The sequence below is a fragment of the Vanessa cardui genome, chromosome 16 (assembly GCF_905220365.1).
Source record: "Vanessa cardui chromosome 16, ilVanCard2.1, whole genome shotgun sequence".
Lineage (NCBI taxonomy): Eukaryota > Metazoa > Arthropoda > Insecta > Lepidoptera > Nymphalidae > Vanessa > Vanessa cardui.
The window spans coordinates 12046650-12064378 of NC_061138.1; the positions used below are offsets into that span (position 1 = coordinate 12046650).

The 17729-nt window shown below is 32.2% G+C and overlaps 1 protein-coding gene across 2 annotated transcripts in view; it reads left to right on the forward strand.

Moving 5' to 3' along the window:
- LOC124536332 (lysophosphatidylcholine acyltransferase) overlaps positions 1-16212 on the forward strand; it is a 69396-nt gene extending 53184 nt beyond the window's left edge. For both annotated transcript variants that reach the window (XM_047112857.1, XM_047112858.1), the window contains exons 4-11: positions 2392-2504; positions 8314-8468; positions 9647-9784; positions 10466-10591; positions 11162-11306; positions 11851-11952; positions 13725-13866; positions 14778-16212. In XM_047112857.1, the coding sequence (XP_046968813.1) occupies positions 2392-2504; positions 8314-8468; positions 9647-9784; positions 10466-10591; positions 11162-11306; positions 11851-11952; positions 13725-13866; positions 14778-14875 (1019 nt within the window). In that variant the 3' untranslated portion in view covers positions 14876-16212. The remainder of the gene's footprint in view (positions 1-2391; positions 2505-8313; positions 8469-9646; positions 9785-10465; positions 10592-11161; positions 11307-11850; positions 11953-13724; positions 13867-14777) is intronic.
- The last annotated feature ends 1517 nt before the right edge of the window (positions 16213-17729 follow it).

The following is a 17729-nucleotide window of genomic DNA, read 5'->3' on the forward strand; positions in this document are numbered from 1 at the left end:
TGATAGATATTAGACCGCACAGTAAAGTGGAGACCATAAAACTTTCTCTTTTATGTTTGTAATTATTCAAACCTTGTCTAATCTATTATAATAACTGCAACGGGACCGTCTGTGGTTGCGCTGCATGTAAATAATTTATTAAGATGCTGCAGGCAACTTATATATTAATAGCGTAAGATTTTTGTCTATGATTATAGGACGATAGCTGCAGATAAAAAGTCTCATTTTGAGAGTCGTAGATGTGCAGAAAATTAAAGAGGATTCTTGATTGCAATTTACTAAATTATTGCTATAAAACATAGAATTAAATTTAGAGAGAGTAAAAAGTTACTCGCCGGTCAGAGAACGGTCATTTACAAAAGTAAATTAAAAAAAAATCTGCATTAGTTCTTGCAATTCCTAGATTTTGTTTGTCTTAAATTCTAAAAAAGTATGTATTAATCTCAATAGAATCTGTGACAAACTCTTAGCTCACTCCAAAAGTAACATGCTAACACGTTGACGTGTCAAAGTAGTTGTAGGTAGGAGACGTATTCTGTAAAAAGAAAATCGAAACTCACCCGATAACACGAGGGTGAAATATCATTGTCATATGCGATATTGACTACAAACATTATGAAATTTATACACAGTATAAATTTTCATCATTGAGATTTAATTTAAGTGGGTTGTATCAGAATAGCACTGCAGCTTAAAAAATAAATTATGCTACGTACACATAAAATCTAGATACATTGTTATTTATTGGTAGTATTAGCGGTCTCCGAGGAAAAGATTAAGATTTTTAGTACTATAATTTTGGTCAATAAAAGAAAAAATATAACAGCCAGACAAGCTAGACTTGTAATCTCATCCTGTTGAAATATCGTGACTGTAACGTATAATTTATTCTTTTCTTAAAATATTGCTGATAATAACAGTTCGGTAATGTATTGGATTGGATACGAATTCATTAATTTACCATTTTGTGCTTTCGATATCATTATAGTGTTCTTGTATCGAATCTTAATTTCGTAACTCGAATGACATATCACTGGTTTTCAGAAACGTGTTTTTTATGCAAGAAGTTCGAATATCTAAAGATATGGCTGAATAGTGGTTGTGAAGGTTTAAACTTATTCCTTGGGTGGATTGTCGTTCTGTAATAATTCTAATTATTAATTTTAATGACGTCACGAATATAAGCGTCGCTATTGTGTTTAAAGTAAAAAGAAGATTTAGTAGGAGACGTTACTTCTGAAGTTCCAACGAGAGAAGGGTGACTCTAAGAGTCTGCTAAATTATTTATTTAAAAGAATTTACGATTGTTATGTAACAAAGATGTATATTATCCATTGTATATCTATACGATTTGGCTCGTTGGTTAGAATTGGACAATCTTTACTATGGACCAGTTCAATCATAACTTTTTTGTGGGTTTAATTTGTGTTTACCTTATGGTAAGGGGTCACCGCCCCTCATAAACATTGGCTCTGTCAGAAATATTAACTTTACATTGCTAATGCGCCACGGACCGCCTGAATTGTTCTGTCCCTTGTGCCTGTAGTTACACTGGCTCACTTGTATTTCAAATTGGAACAATACAAAGTATTGTATTGTTCCAATATCTAGTGCTTGGCATTAGAATATTTGAGGAGTGAATGTCGTACTTGTGGAAACCTTGACGTTATTCCAAAGCGAAGAATTTGCTGTGTTGACATCTACTTATTTCATAAAGTTATTATCGTTATGCATATTCAGGATACTACTACTAATATATATATAGTGTATTATGTAGCAAAGGCTACATACTAAAGAATACTACATATTAAAGAATATGCGTCGAAACATTCTAGCTATAAAATATTGTTGGTTTTTCTGGCGACGATATCCTTGCTAACATTTCAAAGTCATTTAATAAGATAAACTTTTATTTGTATATAATTAGTATTTATTTTAATTACATTTTATATTATAAATTTAAGTTTTGTAAATGCTTCTAATTATTTTATTTTCGCACGTTTAATTTTGCATTGTGTTAATTTTTTTGTGGGACTTCAATTACAGGATCTTTTTGTATAAAGAATGTGACAAAATATTTGGAAATAAATAAATTTGAATTAATTAATTTATAATATACATTATATAACTACATGTAATGTATAGTTGTTTAATTTCATATGCCGATAATTCATTGCAATCGTTCATTGATTTAGACATGTGCATGTTTCCTCACGATGTTGCTGTGCTGATCAAGTACTTGAAAATTAAGTGGTCCTGTCTGGATCATCACGGTTCTTGGAATAAAATCGTATAACATATCCTATACCATATTTGTACCGACCTTTATACCATTCTGTAAAATTTAAATACATTTTTATAGTTATTAAACAAAATATTATTTTTTTTCAGAACTCATCAACTACACTCAGCCCGTTTATGTTTGGCGAGATGATCCGAATTCTCGGCAGAACACCATCAAGGAGATTATTGAGAGGGCCACCTCGAAAGAAGACTGGCCTCAGGTATATTGGTTTTTCCGTTATTAATTTTAGATGCAACATTTGATATCCTTATCAACTATCCGGTGGTAGCTTCACTTAATTATAAAATGACGATTCAAAAGTGCTTGTAAAAGCCTACTTGAATGAAGTTTTTTTTTTTTATTTTGAACAAATCAAAATGTATATTAATCACTACATACCCCTATGTATGCTTAATTCTTTGAAACTACGCAACGGATTTTGATGCGGTTTCTTTTAATAGTGATTCGAGAGGAAGGATAGTAATGAAACGCTGATAATTTAAGAAGTTTGTAATGTGATGTCGTAAATAAATATATTCTGCAGTATATTTAGTATCAGTATTACACTCGTGCGAAGCCGGGCGGGTCGCTAGTATTATAAATGCGAAAGTAAATCTAACTGTCATCTCTTCATCGTTAAATTTAGATGAAATTTGGTATGGAGTTAGTTTTAGAGAAGGACTTAAGATACTTTTTTTAATGTACCCCATCGAGGGAGCAAAATTAAGGTAGAGTTATATAAATTTCGTGCTGGTAACCCGCATATTCAGCCAGTAAAATATCAATTAGTTTTTTATAGTAACTATTTTTTTGGCATAGTAATTATTATTAACGTGGCTTCCGATATGATTATTAAACAGCTATTACTCGCTTTGCTATACGATAATTGCAATGTAATGTAAAAGTAACAGTATAAAGTAGCTGGGATAGTTGTAAAGATCCTCCCTTTCTTTTGTGGTGATTTTCAGCTCATTCCACCACGTTGCATCAACGCGGATTAGTACATACGCCTGTGGAAGAATTTCATTGAAATTAGACATTGCATGTATGTTGCCTCATTATGGTTTCCTTCACCAATCACGAGATTAATTATAAACATAAATTAAATATATAAAAAATTATGGTGCTTGCTTGGGTTTGAATCCGGTTTGGTTAAAGGCGCGTTCTTACCACAGGGCCAATCGGCACGGTTATTAAAAAGTATGCAATTTCCTAATCCATTACACAGTTGACCTTTAAACGAAATTTGATAAGAATCTGTACAGCTATTCGAGTGTGTTTCAAGGATAGAAATTGTTATTTATAATATCATATATGTACATATAATAAATTGTACTGTCTGTTTGTAACATTAAACATTTGGATGGTACGAATATACACGGTAGCGTTAATATTATAATAATATTTTTTACGATTTGTCTGTTTGTCTGTCTCTTTCTTCCGTCTGTTCTACGAAAAAGTTGGACCGATTTTGACGGGTTTTTAACGTATAGATAACTGATGTACTGGCTACAACTTTAACTTTTTTTTTAAATTCAAACGCGCAAAGTCGCGGGCACAGCTAGCTTAATACATATATATTTAAATATCATTAAATTTCAATGAACGATAGTGAAAGATACGATAGCTATGAATATATGTTTCTCATAGATCTTATCAACAATGTATCAGATGGAATTAGTTTAGAGGCTTTATTGTTATTTGTCTCAATTTGTTTCAAGTAACTGCTCATCCGATCCGAAGTGATTATAACTTTCTATCTTCAAAGCCGCCGCGTCAGGAATCATTACAATGAAATTATAATGATATAAATTTCAATAAAAAACCGAGAAAGCACGAGTCGGTTTCGTACAGAGGGTTCCGTACCACCAGATATAAAGACTATACGTTTTTATTAATTTTAAATTATAATAAGAATCCCGGGCAAGTCGGATTCGCGCACTGGGGGTTCCGTACCAACAGTCTGATAAACAAACAGATACTTTTTTATTTTTTTCTTTTGTGTTTTTTTTTTATAATGGTAGCAGTGTTCCATTACAAAAAATTAGTAATATATTGACGTCTCCAATTAAGCTTTAAAGTTTTGGCGTTTTATAAATATAAACATCAGCAGATCTTCGCTGTATTTCATTTGTCTTCTTGGAAGACGTGGCCCACACTGACTTTTTTTTTAAAAATAATATTTACATAATATATAATACAAATATGTAGCAGTATATGCGTAATTATTATTGAAAATAGCCAAGGTTCGATTCCGCGACTTTTTATATCGCTTTGTCTTTAAGCCATTGAGCTATTTATGCTCCATTTATGAATCAACCCAGTTACTATTATTGTATTTGGTATTAATTTTAAAAAAAGTTCCTAAAAATGATCTTGATATACAAACAGATGGGCAGATGGGCAAATGGAATGGTTTATTTACGAGATTTAGAGTTACGGAACCCTAAAAACAATTCAAATGTTATGATTACTTTGATGGCGATCTGGTACGAGAATCCAGTTACTACGATTTAATTAAATAAACAAAGCGTTATACGAGTTAAGATTTTAACTTGTCTGGAAGTAATATTTGTATGTATTCCTTTGCTTGTATATATATACATATATAAGTTCTTCTACGCAGATTATTATAGAGTAAACTGGTATAAATTATCCCTTAATGATAAAGCGGCCTTACCTCTTCCAGACAGCCTCTCTTTCTATTGTACCTATACAGTTTTATATCTATATAGGTATATATATATTTATATATTTATTTATTTATTTATTTATTTATTATTATTTATTTTTCATATTTTTAATAATAAAATTGTATTGTCTCTTTGTTCTGTATTTCTAATATTAAAATAAGCGCTTTTTATTTTTCTGTCTGTCTGTATATTTGTTCCGGCTTATCACTGAAACGGCTGGACCGATTTAGACTGTACTATCACTACACGAATACCTAATTTCAAACCCATGAGTGGTAAATGAACGACCATGTCGTTTTCCGGGACTCAAATTATCTTCATAACAAATTTCACCTAAATCGGTTTAGCGTGAATAGGTCATACTTTAGTATTTATAATATTAGTAAAGATGATTAAACTTATTTCATTGTTTTAATTCACGTTCAAGTTTTTATTCATTTTATTTTAACGTTTGCGAACAATTAAATGTCAATTTTGTCATTGTCATTAAATTATTCTTAATTTATTTTATGATCTCTGTTATTTAACCTATAAATACATATAATAAAATTGGTGTATCTTTTTATAATATTAAAATAACAGATTTTTATTTATTGGTTACATTACATTTATTGGTATACAGGGTACAAAAAGACGCGTCGTTACGCGTTACTGGGAATGTGCTTTTGTTAGTTATTTTATACTTGCTTTTTTGCTTCAATATAATGCTCCAGGGGCTCCATTTACTCTGAGACTACATGTCAGACCCCTCTTTTAGTACCCAGGGCCTCCGATAGGTTAAAGACGACCCTGTGTCTGTTTATCCCAGAAAATAAATATTATATAATGCAGGGAATGCAGGGAACAATAAAGAGTTTTATTGTTGTAACTTTTTGTAAAATTCAAAGCTAGCAGCGGGTTTAATTAAAAAACTTGATTGTCTGAAGTGAACTACAGAAACAACTCCAACCTCCATGTTTTGTAAAAAAGGTTTTGCTCTTTCCCGCGGGTCAATTCTACTAACATATAACTGTTATGATACGTTCCCGATTCTATTTGGAACTTCGACTATTAATCATATGTATACTTATATATGAACTGAGAAGGCCCAGTGGATAGAACGCGTGCATCTTAATTGATGAATGCGGGTTCAAAACCAAGCAGCACTACTACATATATGTGCTTAAGTTTTGTTTATAATTCATCTCGTGCTCGGCGGTGAAGGAAAACATCGTGAGAAAACCTGCATGTGTCTAATTTCTTAGAAATTCTGCCACTTATGCATTCTACCAACCCGCTTTAAAACAGCGTGATGGAATATGTTCCAAACCCTCTTCTTAATGGAAGAGGAAACCTTATCCCAGCAGTGGGAAATTTACAGGCTGTTACTTTATTTTACTTTATACTTACATATGTATATCTTTACGTTTAATTTATATGACATGACGACTTTAAACGGCTATTATGGCTAAAGGCTTTTTGAATAAGGAATGTTCTGTTTGTGACTCAACTAGTATCATTTCAACTAAGTTCATCTATACATATAATAAAATTGGAGTGTTTGTTTGTAATATTAAAATAGCCCTTTTTTACTCAATACATATGTATTTATACACGTTACATATTTCAAAAAAAATTTTTTAACATTTTCTGTCTGTCTGTTTGTTCCGTCGAGTCTCTGGAACGGCTGGACCGATTTTGACGGGACTTTCACTGGCAGATAACTGATATAATAGATAGGATAGGATACTTAGGCTACAATATATTTTTTTTGTTAAATATCAAACGCGTACAAAGACGCGGGCACAGTTAGTCATCTATATAATAATGTGTTGAATGACATGCCTTACTTATAGATTACTTACAAACGGTTCGAAATTATAAATTAGCAAAGTTAAAATGTCTGTTTGTATTTTTTAGAAAAAAATGCCTAAACATCAAGGAGTGCATTTCGATTCAAATGCGATAGAGTGACGTTTTGTTAGTAGAATTCCCGCCCAGTGGGTTTAATTTAAAAAAAGGTACCGTTGTATTTCTTTCACAAGCATCATGCCTTATTAACCTAACAAATAACAATAGATATCGATTTATTTAAAAAAAGAATTGTCTGTATCGGTAACAGAAATAATTACAGTTGTGTTTTTATTTTTAGTGGTGTAGCTCGCTTGATTTCATCTCAATGGCGAATAATTGGAATGCCTACTTAAAATATCTAGTTGTCATGGGATTGCCGGATTATTTGAAACAATTTATGTGTATACTAGGTGCGCCCGCGAATTCGCGCGTTTGAATTTAAGAAATAGTTTAGTTCGCAGATTTTAGTATAATCTTAATAAATCTGTCGTTGGTGGGATGCACCCGATGTGACCCGATGTGACCCGACGTGACCCGAGTGCTCAACAGCGTTTGGACATTGCAGCGTAACTTTATTTTTTACATATAATTCTTAAATAATAGTAGGCTAAGGCACTCAAACTATCTCCAAATAAATTGTATCAGCGAAAGTTTAAGAATTAATAAGGTTCAAAATATTTTGGACTTTTCTTCTTGATTTACGCTCTATTGATGAAAACCGTTTCGTAGTTTAAAGTATGTAAGCGAACAAACGACTGGAAGCAAATTTGTGTTTTTATAATACGTCTATATACTAATATACAACTTTAAGATTTGAAGTCAAAACAGTTGCAAAACTTAATATTCTATTGTTAAACGATTTGCTTTTTTTTTTCTTTGGTAGCTATTGACCAGTTTCAAAATTATCGAAATGTATGTTATTTCGTAAATATCGACAACTGAACGAATATTTGTTTTTTTATACGTCTATATACTTATATACAACTTTAAGATTTAAAGTCAAAACAGTTCTAAAACTTTATCTTCTATTGTTAAGCAATTTACTTTTTTTTTCTTGGGTAGCTATTGACCATTTTCAAAATTATCGAATTGTATATTATTTCGTAAATATCGACAACTGAACGAATATATTTTTTTTTGTACGTCTATATACTTATATACAACTTTAAGATTTGAAACCAAATCAGTTCCAAAACTTTATCTTCTATTGTTAAGCGATTTACTTTTTTTTTCTTTGGTAGCTTTTGATCAGTTTCAAAGTTATTGAATGGTATATCGTGTATATATCGATTACTGAACGAATATTTGTGTTTTTATTAAAAACTAATTCATGTTCGGCATTGATTCTTTCAACTATAAAATTCCCTCTGTAAGTTGTAACCTATTGTTTGTTAACTATTATAATTGTATACTAGGTTCCACCCGCGGTGCGTTCGCGTCTGAGGTTAGGAGGTTTTTGGTAGGTCTGAGTTAAATGAGTAAACATTATATAATTATTTCCAGGTTCTAATCTTTCCGGAAGGTACGTGCACAAATCGATCATGCTTGATAACGTTCAAGCCAGGGGGCTTCTATCCCGGCGTGCCAGTGCAGCCAGTCACTATCCGCTATCCCAACGCAAAGGATACGGTCACGTGGACGTGGGAGGGACCTGGCGCGTAAGTTATATTATATCTATATGTTTTTTTTTTTGCCCATGGAAGACTTCTTACTACACAAACCACCCGACCTCGATAGTCGAGTGGTGTGTACACCGGTTTTCATGGGTACGCCACTCTGAGGTCCCGGGTTCGATTCCCGGCCGAGTCGATGTAGATTACCATTAGTTTTCTATGTTGTCTTGGGTCTGGGTGTTTGTGGTACCGTCGTTACTTCTGATTTCCATAACACAAGTGCTTTAGCTACTTACATTGGGATCAGAGTAATGTATGTGATGTTGTCTCATTAAAAAAAAAAACCAACATTGTAGAAAATTTTACAGTTATAAATACGATTTGCACGGTCATATATATATATATATCGATTTTATTTTAGTCCAATGGGATAACTCTGTAATACAACCGAGTTTCTTTTCGTTTATTGACGGTAAAATTAACATTCAAAATGAAATGGTAGTCAAATAAAAACAGACGGTTTTATATCTATTGCCTATTCTATTGGAAGTAGGAAAAAAGATTTTTCTTGGTGGTAGGACTTTGTGCAAACTCGTCTGGGTAGGTACCACCCACTCATCAGATATTGTACCGCTAAACAACAGTCCTCATTTGTTGTGTTCCGGTTTGAAGGGTGAATGAGCCAGTGTGAACAGACACAAGGGACATAACATCTTAGTTCCCAAGGTTGGTGGCGCATTGGCGATGTAAGAAATGGTTATTATTTTTACAGTCTAGTCAGTTATTTTTCCATTGTCTATGAGCGCTTGGACCACTTACCATCAGGTGGCCCATATGCTCGTCCACTAACCTGTCATAAAATAAATATAATAAATAACCTAAGATTTTCGCATTTCATTTGCTAATAACTCAGCTATTGTGCGCTACGAAGAGTTTATGATTAAAACATATTTATGGAATAAACTATAATGTAAGGTTCATACGTTGATAGAAATTAAGGAAAATTCGCAAAAAAATTTTCATTTTTAGAAAACTTAGTTTTCATTTCGTAATAGCAGTTTTCACGAGTTTTCTATTTGGGACCGTATGTCAAATATTTATAAATATCCATAGTTAAGGACAATGTTCTTCAGATCAGCTAGTTTATATATTTTTGTAATGCAATTGAAAAGTGGTCCTTAAGTCTATATGAATAGAGTATATTTTCACTTTGACATTTTCAGGTTAAAACTCCTGTGGCTGACCCTGACCCAAGTGCACAGTTCGTGCGAAATCGAGTTCCTGCCTGTGTACTATCCGAGCGAGGATGAGAAACGAGATCCCAAGTTATACGCCAGGAACGTAAGGGATGTCATGGCTAAGTAAGTATTATCATGGTTATTAACTTAGATAGCTAATACTTGCCCATAAAATCTGTCAATAAAAAATTTCGTCTCTAGTCACATTTTATCACTGTACTGTTACTAAGATATAATTGTTTTATTTTTCATTTGTGGTTTTTTAGGCCTTATGATTTTTCTTTAATATAATTGTTTAATTATTACTTAAATTCAACAGGTAGACAATAAGTTTTATTTTTTCTTTCTGTGAATGTTGCGTACATCTGTAATTGTCACTCATATCAGGTCCTAATTATTTTTTTGTTTTATCTGTTATTTATAAGTGCTGAATATGTGTTATATAATTATATGTTACAGCTCGAATTTATGCGCGTCTGAATTTACCAAAAAGCTATTGTTCAGTGCGCAGACTTTACTGCAGCAATAACAACACCAGCCTGTAAATTTCCCACTGTTGGGCTAAGGCCTCCTCTACCTTTGAGAAGAAGTTTGGAACATATAATTTCAATTAGACACATGCAGGTTACCTCACGATGTTTTCCTTCACCGACGAGCACGAGATGAATTATAAACACAATTTAAGCACATCAAAATTCAGTGGTTGCCTGGGATTGAACTCGGAGTTATCGGTTAAGATGCTAGCGTTCTAACCACTGGGCCATCTCGGCTCTTAACTCCTAACAAATGTATGTAACGTTACAGGGCTCTAGGCGTGCCAGTGCTTGACTACACGTATGACGACTGCCGTCTAATCGCAAGGGCTAAGCAGTTGGGAATACCGTGTGCATCCGCCATTAGAGAGATCAGCGAATTGAGAGCGCAACTGGGGTAGGAAGAACGATGTATTTAGTTTGTTATGTTATATGTATGTATGTAACATATGCCCTTCTTCTTCTAACCTACAAATAGTAAACTAGTGGTCGCTCGTGGATTCCCTCGCGTTTTAGGGTGTTGGTTGTATGTGTCAGGGAAAAAAAGTAGCCTATGTCCTTTTTTGCAAACTTCATCAAATTCGGTTAAGCGGTTTGGTCGTGAAAGAACGTCAGACAGACGGACAGGGTTACTTTCACATTTATAATGTGTTAATATAGATAGTAATGAGTACACCTGTTTTCATGGGTATGCCACTCCGAGGTCGCGGGTTCGATTCCCGGCCGAGTATATGTTGAAAAAGTTAATTGGTTTTCTATACTGTCTTGGATCTGGGTATTTGTGATACCATCGTTACTTCTGATTTTCCATAGCACAAGTGTTTAAGCTATATTAGCATGGATTTAAACCATAATTGGGTGGTCTTACTTTTTTTTAATTTATATCTCTTTCTCATTGTTATTAATAGCCAAAATTGATTTATAAAGTTCAAGCCTCTGTGATGTAAATGATTCTTGATTTATTCAGCTTGGACCGTTCACATCTGGAGGTCCACTTGGCATCCGAAGGTCTCAAAGGGAAGAAGAAATGGCTGAATAATGAAGAGTTCGCCCAAAGATTAGGAGTGCCTTACGATATAAATTCCCAAAGGCTCTTCGATATATTTGTTCAAGTAAGTAACTTTAATAGAGCTTAACAGCTATTTTTATTTCTTATATAATTACATTGTATAAAATAAGTTTTGATGCCGGTTTTTTTAAGTAATTAATTCGAGAGTAAGTTCTTCGTATATAATGGGATGGACAATATAGTAAAGAAATAAGAAAAATTATGTAGTATATTTAATATCAGCATTGCACTCGTGCGAAGCCTTTTTTATATTTAATTTTTTTTTAAATAACAAACACGATGAAATCAATTTATAAAGTTTGAAAGTAATGGCTAATGTCAATGGCAAAATTGTTATTAAAATACCGCGTAAGTTATAAAATAACAATCATTATCAAAACATAAATAATTAAGAAAGGGAAATTTCCCCTGGGCTTTTTTTTTTCTTAAGTGACGATTTTTGACAGTTCTACTCTACTGCCGTGTAAAAGAACTTATTTACAAAAACCTTTTTTAGTAAACCTCTTTTGTGACATTTAAACTTAATATGAAATAAACCTCTTTTGTGTGTGTATTTTTTTTTTAAATATGGAACGTTAATTTTTCAGAATTCGAGTGGTTTGGTGAACTTCGCAGACTACATCTTGTGCGCAATGTTCCTGTCGGTGCCGCACGCGCCACTATCGCACATGCTGTCGTGCACATTCAGGGTATGGCGACATCTCCTTATTATAATACACTTTAGAGACAACATCACATATAGTACGACACAACTTAGATGTAGCATTGGCATAATTCGTAAAACCGATCACATCCGAATTGAGTACGCTATCCCAAATTGTCAATATCTATTTCTCATGCGAATATGATCTTTGCACAAACGTAATAACTTGCAATATCATATGACCTAATATATTCGTCAATTTGATGCTCGACGCATTGCACTTGGTTTCTATGACGCGAGAATCTATAGCGACGAATAGCGTCGAATGGCGCGTTAGGGAGCTATTTCTATTGGTTGTGTAAATCAGCAGTAATCGGTTTTATTTTCATTCCATTGCATTTTCCGATGCTACGTCTAATTTGTGTCGTACTATAAATTACTCTGATCCCAATGTAAGTAGATAAATCACTTGTGTTATGGAAAATCAGAAGTAATGACGGTACCACAAACACTCAAACCCAACATAGAAAACTAAATGAAAATCTGCACTGACTCGGCCGGGAATCGAACCCGAGACCTCGGAGTGGCGTACCCATTAAAATCGGCGAACACACCACTCGACCACGGAGGTCGTCAAAACTAATAATAATAATGTAATTAAACTGTATCAGATGTGCTTTTACAATGTACAGTCAGAGTAAGAAAACCTTCGTCAGTTTTCAAATTCATTCCTTTATCAAGTCGTCAGCTCTTAGTACCTTTTGAAACTAAAGCACTTAACTGACAATACAAATAACTGAATATAAAATTAAACTTACATAATATGATAACTTGGTTCAAAATAGTGTAACATCTTTGTACTACGTCTAGTTATATATCAACATCAAAATTATTTTAGTGGCGTATTAATCATTCTAAATTCAATTAGATGTCATATCTTCTACTGAATTGTCAAAATATGTCTGTCAGTGTCATATGTTCTCGATCGATAAAGCGAATTATCGCTCATACGGAGCACACGAAAATAGATCTTACGGTGACGAACCTTTTCTTACCCCGACTGTACTTGTACAAATATAAAATTAAAAGTAATTATATTGATAAACTAGTAGTTGTTCGCAGCTTCGCTCGCGATTGGTTGGTTTTCACGTGTTAGGCAAAAAAGTAACCTATGTCCTTTCTTTTAGTTCAAGTTTGTTTCATAACAAATTTCATCAAATTCGGTTCAGCGGTTTGGTCGTGATAGAACGACATACAGACAGATAGACAAAGTTAGTTTCACATTCGATTTACTTAACAAGGAGTTAACAGAAATGAAAGTTTGTTGCAGTTAAAACTTTAGGGATCATAAACTCACTTGCAAGTTTAATTAATTACAAAAAAATAGAATTAATTTAAAGTGGCCTCTACATTCGAGTCGAGACCGCCCAGTGGTCAGAACGCTTGCATCTTAACCGATGATTGCGGGTTCAAACCCAGGCAAGCACCGCTGATTCATGTACTTAATTTGTTTTTATAATTCATCTCGTGCTCAGCGGTGAAGGAAAACATCGTGAGGAAACCTGCACGTGACAAATTTCTTAGAAATTCTGCCATATGTGTATTACACCAACTCACATTGGAACAGCGTGGTGGAATATGTTCCAAACCTTCTCCTCAAAGGGAGAGGAGACCTTTAGCCCAGCAGTGGGAATTTCCAGGCTGTTGTTATTGTTGTTGTTTCTGACATTAGAATCTTTTGTAATGTTAAATCACGAATGCTTAATTCAATCTGTTTGTTCCATTGGAATTAACAGTATTAACTATTTTATTTTCCAGCTATACGACGAAACACACACAGGTTTCATAAAATGCGACACGTTTGAAGAGATAGCGATCCGGGTTCTCGGACTTTGTCGGGAAGACGCGCAGAACACGTTCAAACAGGTGGACCTCGACGAAAAGGGGTACATTACTTACGGTGAGAATGTATTAATTACTAGCTGTGCCCGTGACCTTGTAAAAGCTTGAATTTAACAAAAAAAAATAATATTCTAGACTAAGAGATACTCCCTATTATATCACTTATCTGCCAGTGATTGTTAGTTAAGAAAAGTTGGTTCTAATACAGCTTGCTTAAGTAATATAATAGCACATATTTTAAGAAAGGACAAGGTATGTTCGATACTTAAAAAAAACTGTAAATTGAAAAATGAATAATATTTTTTTAACTAACATGTTACCCGGGATTACTGCATTAATATTGTGTTTTTTTATTTTTTTATATTGTTTATATTTTTAAATATGTATATTTTTTGACGTGGGAAAGAAAAATATGTAACATCTCCTTGTAGATAATTCAATAAATTATGCCATTTCTGACACGATCAAGATCAAGTCCCCTCAAAATCGGTCCAGCCGTTCCGGAGATTAGCCGGAACAAAAAGACGGACAAATATGTAAAAACTGTTATTTTGGCATATGTACCGTGTATACATACATTTGCATTGAGTAAATAAGGGCTATTTTAATATTACAAACAGACACTCCAATTTTATTTTATGTATAGAATATTACTTGAAAGTTAAAAAATATATATTGTCCTTCAAGTTTTAATACCTATAATATTGTAAATTGTGACAGCCCTTAAACTTGATTGCTAGTTAGTCTAGTGAAGCAGATCTTAATATCCTGGATTCAAACCCCTAGTCGAAACAATAAATTATTCGTTTTTTTCTGTAGAAAAATATATATACCTACGAATATACATAAATTTTTTGTTGACATAATATGGTGATTATATTATATAATGATAAAAATAATTTCATGTTTATTAACATCTTCTAACCCTACATTTAACAAAATTAAAGGTTCGTTTGTTTTTTATTTCAGAGGAATTTATAAAATTCGCCCAGGAGAAAAACGAATACGCATTCTTATTTGTCAGCGATAATTCTTTCAAGCCGAAAACGAAACCGAAATCCCAGTGAGATTCGGAACACATACCGACTGTCTGCAGGCAAGTACCATAGATATTATATTGAATTCAATAAATCTGTGGTACCCTAACATTATTTTAATTTATTCAATTAAATTTCGTGATTTTATTTATTTTTAGAATATGTTTTTAATATAGCAACACTGATTTTTATATAGCAACATTAAACATTAAAGTCACTAATATGTTGTAAAAATATCAAATCTATACAATACTTTAAAAAAAATATCTAAAAAATAAAATCTTTGAAACATTGCAATGTTAAAAAATATAAATCATAGAAATTAGAATAAAATAAATTCTTTAGAACGAATCTTAAAACATCTCAACTTAGAATGTAGATAATCAGTAGAAAAATGACATAAATAGAAAAAAAAACATCAAATTAATTAACATTTGAATATATCTAGAATTGAAAAATCATAGTGCTTTTGTGTATAGACGGACAAGGTTATACAATTTAATAGATGAATATTTGCTTAAATATAAATCATTTGTTTAATATTGTAAATCGTATCAATAATTGTGGATACAATCATTTGAAACCTCAGAAACACGGGTAGTCTTGGGATGTTCCATATTCAAATTTCGCGCCAAATATCTGCGCATTTATTAAATTATTAGCCGTATACTCACGTATTCTCTTCCACAAATCTACTACTTTATTGAAATACTTCAGATCTGAAAGAAGTTGCGTTTTTAGTCCTCATCATTTCTGGTCCAGAAATTAGTTAGCAATGGATTGTTTTGCAAATCGAGTTCAATAATGGAGTTCAACATACATACAAGGCATGCGTATTGACGCTATGTTACATAGCGGTTTTACCCAATTCTTGAAATGATTGAAATTAAATATTGATTAAAATGTGTTTAGTAGATTTTTCTTAGAACTTTGGAATTTTATATTAATTTAAAATTCGTTTTATTAAGTTGTTCAGCTGATCTGCAGTCAGGTGGTGTGTGTAGAAATATTATCATTGTGAATATTTGACGTAATCTTAGAATTATATAAATTAAAAAAAAGCCGTTAGTAGAAGTTTAAAATAACGCTTCAATACAATAAGTACAAATGAATGAATTAATGAATGATATTCTCTAAATAACAGCTTCCGAAAAAAAATTTCGTTATTGGAATTCTTTTTTTGAAAATTCTGTGAAAAGTGAAATTACAGGTACATTTTGTACAGCTTTGTAATAAATGGACGATACAAATTTGATCATAAGCTTAATTCATTTGGTTAAATCGCTTGATGAATTAATATTATATTACATACATGTTCAAAAAGTAAGTAAAATCTTTACTTTACAAGCGTAATCGCTTTTAATGTATAAACAAAACGGGAAAAATGCAGTTACAATTCTTAGTTAAACACTCTGTATATTGTGCTTATGTGCATCTTACTACTGAGTATAAAATTTAAATAATAAGTGGATGCGCCAATTTATGGCCATTGTCCATAGACTATATCAATTAGTATTGTAGGAGGTGACAACCATTCCTTACACCGTTAACGCGCTGCCAATCGTAATGTTATTTGAGTATTTTGATTGTTAATATTGTTTTTGAGCAAAGTAAATCAATTATCAAACTGACGGATATTAAAAAAAAACAAATTGACATTTGTCAAACCAAAAATTTGATAGAACAAAATGTGTTGTTATATCTTTTTCATTTGTATGTTTAATACGTATGGCAACATTATTAGTGCTGTCAAATTTGCCTTAGCTAGATTTACTGAATAATCGGCATCAATACCTCATATCTCTAGGGCTTAATATTTAATACAAGATAGTGGAACTTAAGATACGAGCCGGCCATTAATATCCGGCCGCTTAGAGAATGTATTTCTGACATCTATCAGTTGCGTTTTAGCGATAGATTAAAAAAAACTTCCAGTTGACATAAACTTACAACAAAGCAAACAAGGAATTTAAAAAAAAACAAGGTTTTTTTTTAAATTCTATCCATAATCCAAGACATGTCAGAACTGCTTCCTCTCAGCGTATGTAATGTTTAAATAATGGCATATTTATTGTAAATATTTCTCTTTCGACACTTGACGTAGTGCGTCTCTTTCAAGCTTGATACGCCATTTAAATTGTGATAATTGTAAGCAAATTGTTAATTATAAGATTAAGCATTGAATTATATTCGATTAATTATAGTTTTATATAATAAGTGGTTATATTGAGATTTGGTAAAAAATAATTATTGTTAATTGTTTTTGTTATATTTAAATGTTATCAACTATTTTTAATCTATTGATATCTGACATATGAGGGTGCTCAAAACGTGGCCGGTTTACGGATATATTTGAAAAGAGAATAGGTGCTGTCATTTGTGGGAAATATTATTTGAATTAGCGGAATTTGCAGTAAGGGGCTGAATTCTAACATTGAAATTTTCTACAAATGTCAAATGTGAAGAGATACGTCAATTGTGCTGAAATGGGTATAGGTTAGTTTGACATCCTTTAATGTCAAATTTAAATAAATACCGAATTTATAATGGCATTTGCTCTATCAAAAATATTATTATAAATTATTAGTAATAAGAATGCCCAATCGCTGTTTTTTCTTTTCTTTCCAACACAATATTTTTTTTACGGTAACCTGTTCCTATTTAAGTCGGCAAATATCATATTGCTTATGTCAGATGTTAATAGACAAATAAAATAAAAAATGTAAAAGATCGGCTAAGAAACTATTTTTTTTAATCAGTTCTAGTTGTAAATGATAATTTATGATCGAATTGTGAGTTTACAATATACGGTTTCTTGTGATAGACAGCTATATTTTTTAACAACTATTTTGACAGTTCATCTTTATTATTATTTTTTTCCATT